At 43.9% G+C, this 10,677-nt stretch overlaps 1 protein-coding gene across 1 annotated transcript; it reads left to right on the top strand.

Annotated features, from left to right (window-relative positions):
- Positions 1 to 1,130: 1,130 nt before the first annotated feature.
- ANKRD1 (ankyrin repeat domain 1) lies at positions 1,131 to 10,144 on the top strand. The gene is made up of 9 exons (XM_019797554.2): positions 1,131 to 1,284; positions 1,945 to 2,124; positions 2,978 to 3,115; positions 3,243 to 3,350; positions 4,571 to 4,669; positions 6,078 to 6,176; positions 6,395 to 6,493; positions 6,630 to 6,728; positions 9,270 to 10,144. The coding sequence occupies exons 1-9, from the start codon at positions 1,258 to 1,260 to the stop codon at positions 9,378 to 9,380; spliced, it is 960 nt and encodes a 319-aa protein (XP_019653113.1). The 5' UTR covers positions 1,131 to 1,257; the 3' UTR covers positions 9,381 to 10,144.
- The last annotated feature ends 533 nt before the right edge of the window (positions 10,145 to 10,677 follow it).

Genomic DNA, 10,677 nt, shown 5'->3' with positions numbered 1-10,677 from the left:
ACAGAAATTCAACATAACACCCTAACAATCCCCTCCATAAATACTCCCTTTCTCTCATTCTCCCCTTGTTTCTCTTACTGAAAAGACTAAGGTTTTAAATGGCTTTGAAGGTACAACCCCAGTGCCTTCCTGAACTGTAAAAAGACCTAAATATTTTTACATAATTTAACACTTTAGAATGAGAAACCAGAAACAGGGGTATTCTTCACCCCTCCCCAGAGCAAAAAGCTCTCTGCCCCTCTAGCAATGTGTCCCAAACCTCGATGCCTCAGAATTATGTGGGTGCTTTGAAAAATACAGATTCCTAGGACCTACCATAAATGGATTCAGAATGCCCTGGAGTGGGGCCAGGGGATCTGCATTTTCGACAAGCTCCCACAGCTCAGTGTTTTACCGATAGCATCTGAGAACCTTGGCTCTATGACCCAATCGACAACATGCCGTTGCTAATAACTGATCTCCTCTAATCTTGCTGGGGGCCATTTGCATCAAAAAAGGCCCTAGTAAGTATGCCCTTTTAGATGACAGTAGGCATGTCATGCGCTAATTATGGCCAGTGACACCATAAAATAAAAGTGCATTACTGAATGCTTTCAATTTCTTATAATGATGGTAAGGTGGCATGTCATGGGGCCTTTTTAGCCCTAGACATCACTCCAGAGAATTCCAAACAGATATAGACAAGGGCCATTAGGACCCGGATCCTTTCCTCTCAGACTGTTTACCGATGGGAATAGGATGTCCTGAAGCAACACTTCCCCCAAGTGAAGTGATGATAAGTCTGGTTATCAGCAAGATATTATTGGCAGGATGCTATGCAGGGCATTTCCATTTTCTTGATAGGGTTAGTCATGTGAAAGCTGACAAAGAAGGAAAAGGAGCAGCGCTGTGGTGCAATATCAGCAGACAGCTGTCCCCTGGCTTCTCGATAAATAGGATGACTTGCATTGCTGAGCGGTGCAGTCACCGCCAAAGGAATGGCCCTCTCACATTTCTTCCTGATTCACATATTTGGGGGGGTTACTTGTCAGCCCCTCCCTCCTCTGCTTCCCAGACACTGAGTCTGGAATGAAAATTCACCTGCCTCTGAGTTGGCCGCGGGTGGGGGCAGGGGTGTTACTTGGGTTCCCAGGTTGGGAGATTACCTCACCGGGCCCTAGCTATATAAGCCAACCTGTGTGGAGGGGCTCCGCAGGGCTGACTCGAGGCACTCATTCCACGGGAGAAAACACACAGACGAACCAACCTCAGGCCAACATGATGGTGATGAAGGTGGAGGAGTTGGTATGTAGGACGCCTTGTTGTTTCACCGTGAAAACCGGTTTAGTCTTGATTTTTATTTGAACCCCGAAATGTCCTTGTCTTTGGGCATAATGTGCAGGTACTCTGTTGTTGTATGTGGAACCCAGTTGGCCTGAGTGATGAAATAAGTGAAATTGGAAAAATGAAGCTGGCTGTAATGAATTTTCTCTATTTCCTATTTATTATCTTCTCCTTTGGTTTTCTTACTAAAGTGTGGATTCACATGTGGTTACGAGGATGCCTTAGGGAAGAAGTTCTATGGCAAGAATAGACGTCTGGAAACTTTTACAACTCAAGGCCAGGAGTTATCAAATTCCCTGAAATGGAAGAATTTTAAATAATCATGGAGAGGTGGCAGTTTTCCTAGGCGAAATGTGGTTAGGTGGGTTAAAAGTGCATTTAAACATACCAACCTAACCTAAGCCTTGCTTTACCAAGAGTGGAGGACCACTGTCTGATGGTAATCCTGGAATACTTGGAACACTGCAGCAGCATGCCCCAGCCTGAGATCTGAGAGTACAGTGCACGGAGGTGGCTGTCATCAGGCAGGGAGGACCAGGGCCCTCCTGCAGCATCCTCTGTGGAGAACGACCCCAGGACAGGCTCTGCTACGTCTAACCCTACAATTTTTTTTCCTCCTAGGTTACAGGGAAGAAGAATGGCAGTGGGGAGACTGGGGAGTTCCTACCTGAGGATTTCAGAGATGGGCAGTATGAAGCCGCTGTTACTTTAGAGAAGCAAGAGGACCTGAAGACACTTCCAGCCCACTCCCTGAGTCTGGGGGAGCAACAGTGGAAAATTGAGAAAGAGCGAGAGGCAGAGGTAAGGACCTTCCATGGAACCCACTTAGTGGGAAGTCGGAGATGGGGTAGGAGAATGAAGTGCCAGGCAGGGAGGAGAAAAGAGAAAAACAAATGCAACCATTCCAAAGGTGTCTCTTTGCCAAATTCAAACCCATAAAGAGGCAACTTCTATAGGACAGGTTGAAGGAACTAATTCTTTAGCAAGACCATGACCTCTGGATTCTGAATCAATGACTGAATGTTCTATGACTGTGTTCTGATTTAAAGACTTGGAAAGAGACACATGACCAGTGAATTTCTGATGTCATACACGGTCTAGTTAATCCAAAGCAAGAGAGACCTCTTTTTCTCAATAACGTGGCTTTGGCTGTGTTCACTATCTGAGTTGACAAATTCCCTGGAGCTGTGTGAATTTTCATTCCTTACTAATCACAGATAAAACATGCATTAGTTAGCAGTAGTCCCAGGAAAGTCTGCTTCATGGGTCCTGCTTTGTAGGCTGCCCGAAAGAGATTGGCATTGATATTTCAGAGCTTAATGCTTATTGTTGGATTCTTTTGAGTTAAATAAAAAATTCAGCAGAAATCCAGGGTTTGTTTATGGCAATGATTACATGATAGTCACTTATAGACTACATCCTAACTCCAATGAGTCAAAAAGCTGATGCTACAAGCAAGAGAAGTGAAGATGAAGGCAATTAGCCCAAAAATTAGACCCCCAAATACTTGAATAAGAAGTCACTAAGTCAAAATCAAAGTTTTTTTTTTTTTTGGCTCCAACTGTTCACATACTTATCTCAGACCTTGCAGATTTTGTTTAGACACAACCAGAATGCCTGTCACCATATTTTGAAATGAGGATTTCTTTTTTAGCTCAAGAAGAAAAAGCTAGAACAAAGATCAAAGCTTGAAAATTTAGAAGACCTTGAAGTCATCATTCAACTGAAGAAAAGGAAAAAGTACAGGAAGACTAAAGTTCCAGCTGTAAAGGAACCTGAGCCTGAAATCATTGTAAGGACTGTTTGCTTGTGCGGTATTACACGTCCGGCATTACGCTGCCGGGGAATAAATACCCGCGAGGGTTGGATCGGATGTCGGGAAGCTCACGGTAACTCTTGCGCTGCTCTTTTGGCTTTAGACGGAACCTGTGGATGTGCCTCAGTTCCTGAAGGCTGCCCTGGAGAATAAACTGCCAGTAGTAGAAAAATTCTTGTCAGACAAGAACAATCCAGATGTCTGTGATGAGGTAAGGCTTCTACAAAGCCCTGCAAAATCCAGCTCCATTAATTTTGTGTTTCTTATGCTTAACTTCAGCCTTGCTAACATGGTGCCAAAAAGCAATCCACCTGAAACAGTCTCTCCAGCTGTTGTCGCATATGCCACTAGCATATTGGGATAGCGCAGCGGTCCAGAAAAAAAGAGGCTGGATTCATGCTGTGGACTGCATCATTTTTTGCACTCTCGTATTCTTCTGGCTGGTTTTTCATTTGTCTTCAACTTTTTATATTCTTAGGATAGACTTTTAATAAGGCAGGACCAACAAGTCCCTTTGGGAGAGATACATAATAACATCACCCTTTTTAAAAAAATTTTTTTTTATTTGAGACAGAGTGAGCGAGAGTGAGCACAAGCAGGGGGAGGGGCTGAGCAGGGAGTTCAACGTGGGGCTCAGTCCCAGGACCCTGGGATCATGGCCTGAACCGAAGGCAGACACTTAACCAACTAAGCCACCCAGGTGCCCCAATAGCACCTTCCTTGATTGGACCCAAACACATCAGCGCTACATAGGGACTCTGGACTGGAGTTCAAGTGCTGGTTCTATCACTACTTGGCTATTTGATTTTAGCAGCTAATTTGCATTTTCTAGACCTCTGTTTCCTTGTTTGTAAATAGAGGGCACTGGAGTGAATAATGCCAACAGTTGTTTTAGGCCAAATAGTCTATTAATTCATTCATATGAAGCCTCTTACCAGAAACGCTAATCCTTTTTTGTATCCTTTCCCCCCAGAACTGAATAGAGAATCATTTCTGAAGGTGAACTAAAAATGAGTCCCCCATTCTCTTAAAAAGAGAATTGAATACTTTTTGATATTCAACCTAGCAACAGTCCCAGATGGGATAAAACTGTCTGATCTGCATGGCAAATTCTACACAAAAAACGAAGGCACAAAATTCAAGAAAGGGAAATGTCAGCATTGAGGTAGTTGTGAACGTGAAGTTCACATCCGTCCGTGTAGACCTCTGAGCACTTAGAAATGTACCTGCAGGAAACTCAAACCTCAGTTGTAGGATCACCGTTCTAGTTCTGCAATTTTAGTAAATTTGACACTTCTAATTCAAAAAGAAGCACTCGAGTTTCTATCACTGAGGTGATCGGAGTTCTCAGCTTCATACTTCTTAGAAAGGATTTCTCATCATTTTTATGTGCATCACTCTCTCTCTCTTTTTAAATCTCTCTTCTGACAGTATAAACGGACAGCTCTTCACAGAGCATGCTTAGAAGGACATTTGGCAATTGCGGAGAAGTTAATGGAAGCTGGAGCCCAGATCGAATTCCGTGATATGGTAAATATATTTCTTTGTTTGGAAATGAGCCAAAATAAGTAGACTATATGAAGCTTGAGAAAACCTACAATGAAAAATGGGGCTGATTGGATTGAAAATTGATCTGAGAGAACTAGGCCAAAGCTCATTTCTCCATACAAAGGGAAGTTAGGAGATGGGGCTAGGTCATGTGGAAAGTATTTTCCATACATACTGAAGAGGAGAGGAGTGTTTCAGGGAAAAGAAGGAAGTGAAGGCTGCAATTCAATATCCTCATCAGAGAGTTGGGTCAGTATCAAGTCAGTAGCATTACTGAGAAATAATACACTCAGCACTTACCTCTTAGCATCCCTGTCCTTCCATTACACACGGCAGTCTGCTCGTGGCCCCTTGGCTGCTAGCGATGTGTCAGAATTCTCTAGCTGTACACCTTATATGATAGATGCCATCAGTGAGATCAGGGGCTAAACTGCATGTGGAATGAACTGCATCTATGGAAAGTAGCTGCTATTCAGGCCTCAATAATTCAACTACTGTGAGTTCTATAAAGACCAGCATACAGCATATTTTATGGACTGAAAATTGAACTGGGAAAATGCTTTATTTATTTAAATGCGGCTCAATTTGACTTTATAGCAAAGCAGAAGAGGGATATTAAAAAAGTCCAAAGAATTTGAACAAAATTGAACCCTGAAGACAAACACACAGGAAAGCAATAAAAAAAACAAAACAAAGTTTGCATGAAAAAGACACTAACAATTCATGAGTGTATGATTTGGAAGGCCAGGAGTATGTCAGAGTGTGGAAGAGGGGATCTCCTAAGAGCCAGGGAAATGTGCAGTGACCACGAGTGTGGACACTTGAGGGACAGAGGCTGTGCCAGCACAAATGATGGCAGAGAACCAGCAAGAGATGGGCAAAAAACAACAGGGACACAGGAAGAGGGGCAGATCCAGATTAAAATCTCTTGGAAGGGACAACTTTTATTCTGCCAGAATTTTAGAAAGCATTTGTCTAGAACTTCTGAGTATATTTGGCAAAAGTGGCTTAAAGTTCCAGGCAGATGTGGGTTTGAATATCTAGTCTGATACTTACTAGCTGTGCTTCCTTGGGCAAGAAACTCTCCAAAATAGGAGACCTGTTTTTCTCATCTGCAAAACGAGTGTAGTCTCCCCTACCACATAATGTTGCTAGGAGGACCAATCGATCGAAAGTATGTAGCACCTTGTCGGCATGCTGAAATTCTCAATAAATTGTAGTTCTCAATAAATTGTAGTTCTCAGTCATTGCAGTTGTAGTCCGGAGGGCGACAGCCCACTGCTGCCATGGATGTCCTAGCAAATCGTGTTCCCGGGCCTCAGAAACCAAGTACTAACTCCTCTTGGCCAGTTCTTCACGTTAAATCATGTCCTTTTACCTTCTGGTATAGCTTGAATCCACAGCCCTTCACTGGGCAAGCCGTGGAGGAAACCTGGATGTCTTAAAATTGCTATTGAATAAAGGAGCAAAAATCAGTGCTCGGGATAAGGTATTTCTCCCTTTCTCTCTTCTCCCCTTCTTCCCTCCTCCCCTGCTTCCTCTCCTCTTTTCCTCCGCCTCCTCCTCCCCTCCACCCTCCTCTCCCATTTGAGCTCATGCTGTGTGGGGCACCATAGTGGCCACATGTCCCCCTCGCACATGCCTTGGGGTCTGGGACAGTCTCTGTCCCCGAGCCCCACAAATCAGTTGCATTCTTAAATTTCCCAGTTGCTCAGCACAGCGCTGCACGTGGCCGTGAGGACCGGCCACTACGAGTGCGCAGAGCACCTCATCGCTTGTGAGGCCGACCTCAACGCCAAAGACCGAGTGAGTACCTGGGCAAAGTTCCACCTCCCGCAGCTCCAGCCCTCATTCATCTGGAATCACTCCCAAGCCCGGGCTCTTGTGGGACGCACTTCCAGGCCTCAGGCCCCACTTTAGCCTGTGGTCTTGGCTTCTCTAGGAAGGAGATACCCCTCTGCATGACGCCGTGAGGCTGAACCGTTACAAGATGATCAGACTCCTGATTATGTATGGGGCTGACCTCAACATCAAGAATTGCGTAAGTAACCAAAACAAACAGCCCCTGCTTGTGGGCTTTCTGATTCACAAAAGCATATCTCCTGTACTTCACAATGGTCCCATAGTGGTAGGATTTCAAGGTTGTGGGTGGTCTTGTGATGCTAGTCCTTGGCAAGGACTCCTATCACCTGGTCAGAGATGGGTGGAGCCATCATGACTGCGATGGCTTCAGTGCCAGCATAGTGTCTGGTGATTCTTTTAAGATTTGGTCTCGAAAATACGAGATGGTCAAAATTGCTCACCTTCACAAACCCAAGCACAATCTTCCCTGGCCACCCCTGGCTGAGCAAGGCCTGGGGTTTTCAGGAATAAAGACAGGCATCCTTCCTGCAGTGATAACATTCCACAGAGGTCAGTGGGGCCAAGAGCCAATGAACTGAAATTAATCAATATCGAATCCGAGGAATTCTGAGTAGTCCTCCCCTCCTTACAACAGCAGGACATGCTACCACTTTCTTCCAGGGCTAGCCATGCTTTTGCCTATATTTTTGAGATAATTTCTATCCATTCTCCATTTTGGTTTATCTGCATATCCCTCAAAATAATTTCCTATATTTAGGCCCTGAAAATGCTTGTCCCTTCTACAAGTATGTGTTAATTTAGCTTCATCTGCAAGCCAGGGAAGAGAGCCAACTTTTCCTCATGGTCCCAATTCCCAAACATCATCTAATATAAGCTTTAAAAATATTGCTGGAAGGAATGGATATAAATTCCCAAAGAAATAATTTGAAAGATTTGGTAGAAAATCACTTTACAAAGAAGGAAAAGAAAACCCCAGTCCTCTTCTGTTGTGAATAATTTCTTCCCCTTATTGTGTTACTATGAAACTGAGAGGAATATTTTATCATAAAAACCCCCACAAAACTGTCTTGGTGATAGGAACAAAGGATAGAAGCAATAAATAGAGGCTGCCTGGATGGGAAAGTGTTAATAGTAGGTCCCCACATCCTGCATATTGGGATTGGTCTTGTCTAACAATTTAAATTAGCAGAAAAAGAGTAGATTTAATGAAATCTCCAAAACTGCAGAAAATATGACAATTGTTTTCAGGCAGTGAGACATTACCAGCAGAGAGAAATAGCATACAGATTTGGGGAGCCTATGTAAGTAGCCAGAAAATCAGGAGATAAATTCTAATAGAGAGAAGTTGAAGGAATTCATGGAAGAATAGCCCAAAATATACCAAGAGGGCTCATGTCTTTGAATTATCAGTTAGACCCCAGCATAAGGGTCCTGGAACTATTAATGTCATGGATCTGATGGCTGGATATTCCCCAAAAGACCATTAAACCATTGGACACCATCTTGAAGGGAACTGGAAACAATACACAGTACATTATTCTACTGTTGTCCAAAGGTCTGTCATCATGTGTACTGATGAGCGTTTCTTGAGGAATATGCTACAGAGGTGGGAACTTCTAAAATGAAGGTTACAGGGCCACTAATTCAAATAAGCACAGGGGCCAGGCAGATCACCTAAATTATGTAAACGGTCACCACGGGAGTCTGTACACATAACTTTTAAGGGTGGTGGCTCTTCCCCAACCCAGTCCATTGTTGCTCTGTGAAGCCACAGGTATCATGCTGGCCAACTCTTCTGATTTTTTCAGAGTTCACAAATTCAGTTGGGAAATCTAATTTCCAACTGTTGCCAATTAATTCCAACTTTTAAAAAAATCTAAGCTGTGTTTGGGCCCAAACAAAACAGGTCTCTAGACTGATTTGCATCTCAAAGCTGCCAGTTCTCAGTCTCTGAGTTAAAGAGACTTCCAAATGATTAGGGGTGGAAAAATTTAAGATCTCTCATATTTAAAGACAAGAATTGAGAGGTGACATGGTATTAAAATTGTAAATGTCTTGAGACCTATGCATAAGGGGAAAAGCATTTTGGTCTCAAAAATTATTTACACATCGTTGATGTCTCCTCCAAGAAAAAGGAAACTTTCCAGGAGATCCCAGTGTGAAAACCCCACCCCTCAGAGCAGTAATAGTTCTGCACAGCACCTGAGGACTTCAGCCAAGGCGTCCACACAGCTCGTTTACCAACAGGTTTTATCAATCAGGAATCATTTTCCAAATTGATAGGAACTGCTTCTTGACCACTATCTCCCCACGCCCCTTCTGCAGGATACCTGAGATGTATTGAGGCGTTTTTTGAATTTCAAAATGACTTGGCATGCTCTTGCCATTTACTGTCTAGGGACTAGGGATTTTTTTTTTTTTTTTTTTTTTTTTTACCAATACCTGGGACAGTCCCACAGAGCACGGCGGGGGGCGGGGGGCAAAAATATTGCTAATCTGAAATGCCAAAAGCATTCCTGTGAGAAACAGTGAAGGGCTGATTTGAATATAAACTGCGAATCACTTATAGTGGAAAGCATAAAACAGTTCAATAACATACACCTACCCACTACCTCATTATACACACACACACACACACACACACACACACACACAGGATGTGTGGGATTTATAGATGCCTCCCAGGTGGAAGTCACATTTCCTCCCGTATTTTGATTAGGCTGGGAAGACCCCCATGGATCTGGTGCTGCACTGGCAGAATGGAACCAAAGCAATATTTGACAGCCTCAAGGAGAACTCCTACAAAACCTCTCGCATAGCCTCCTTCTGAGGGAAGCCATGCCACTCGCACCCGTTGTTCTCCACCGGCATTTTGCAGGCACGGCTCCAAAGTAGAGGAACGAGTCCTAACAGCCAGCTCCTACCCCCCGGTTGTAAGGCTGCACCTAATGAAGTTCTGAGAAAGCACAGGGATGTAGGTACGGGCGTTTCCCTTAGAGAAACTCACTCTATTTATTTTTATTTATTCCTGTTTATTTATTTATTTATTTCCTTGGATGCCCCTGGTATTCGGATCCTTCATGATGATCCATTTGATGAGCAAAGCTTAATTTGTATATAACACTTCCGAGCCCTCCTCTAGATTGTTCTTAAACCATGTTCACAAGCAGTGCTGTTGGTGCCTACTCGTGCACCTCGTTGGTGGAAGATATTTCAAGGTGTTTTTAAAGGACAAGGGTGATTATCACAGCCCTCTTTTCTCCTGAGTTTTTAATGCTGAAGTTTGGGGCAGTGGGAGGCACATAGCGACAGGAGAGGAAACTGTAGAATGAAAGGATTCTCTGAGAAGGACAGTAAAGCCAAGCCGTCTGACGCCTGGGCCTGGTATTTCTTACCAAGTCACATGTTGTACCAAGGTGAAGAGAATGTCATGAGTGTAAGTGGCGTGTCGTGGCAGGTGCGGGCCGCTGGGCCATGCAGAAGTAAATTTGCCCAAAAAAGATGAAAGTGACTGCAAAGTGTAAATTGTGTAAATGTATATTATGTTGTATGTCTATTTTATATTCATAATAAAAGCAAATCCTAAACCTCTAAGTGCTTCTGTTAAGTATGGTGGGAAAGAGCCATGTGAAAAAGGCCATTTGGATGGACCTTTTGGCTTCCAAGTTTTTGGGATTAGAAATGTCCTATAAAATAGTACCTCTCAGTATTTACTGTGTACACAGACCACCTGGGGATTTGCTAAAACGCGGATTCTGATCGATCCCTCCTGTTGCGGGGGGGAGGGGCTGGGACTCTGCATTTCTGACCAGCTCCCTGGCGATGCAGAGGTGGTGGTACACTACAAGCACACAACGTGCACAAGGCTGGGAAAACCTCAAGATAGAGAGTTCAAGTTCTTTTGGCCCCAGTGGTGGGGAGAAAGAGACCCCTGGTGGGCAGAATGATTACTGCAAGTTAAACAAGCGCTCTTTGGGACGTTCCCATCAGGGCTAATCTGAGGTTTAACGATTATTGTGGACACCAGCTGTTGGTATCAAAGGCTACCCACGAGAAAACACACCTGGTCAATGATTTCTGACCTCCAAGGGGAGCCATTTTGTTGCCAGGTGCTAGACCAGGTGCTA

Source organism: Ailuropoda melanoleuca, chromosome 6 (genome assembly GCF_002007445.2).
Source record: "Ailuropoda melanoleuca isolate Jingjing chromosome 6, ASM200744v2, whole genome shotgun sequence".
NCBI classification, from domain to species: domain Eukaryota; kingdom Metazoa; phylum Chordata; class Mammalia; order Carnivora; family Ursidae; genus Ailuropoda; species Ailuropoda melanoleuca.
This window is presented reverse-complemented; position numbering and strand designations above follow the sequence as displayed.

What these genes read in the sequence shown, in the direction of transcription:
- ANKRD1 (XM_019797554.2), top strand. Translation starts at nt 1,258, where the DNA reads ATGATGGTGATGAAGGTGGAGGAGTTG. An exon ending in AACCTGAGCCTGAAATCATT is followed by an intron (nt 3,116 to 3,242) that starts GTAAGGACTGTT and finishes TTTTGGCTTTAG; the next exon opens with ACGGAACCTGTGGATGTGCC. An exon ending in ACCTCAACGCCAAAGACCGA is followed by an intron (nt 6,494 to 6,629) that starts GTGAGTACCTGG and finishes TGGCTTCTCTAG; the next exon opens with GAAGGAGATACCCCTCTGCA.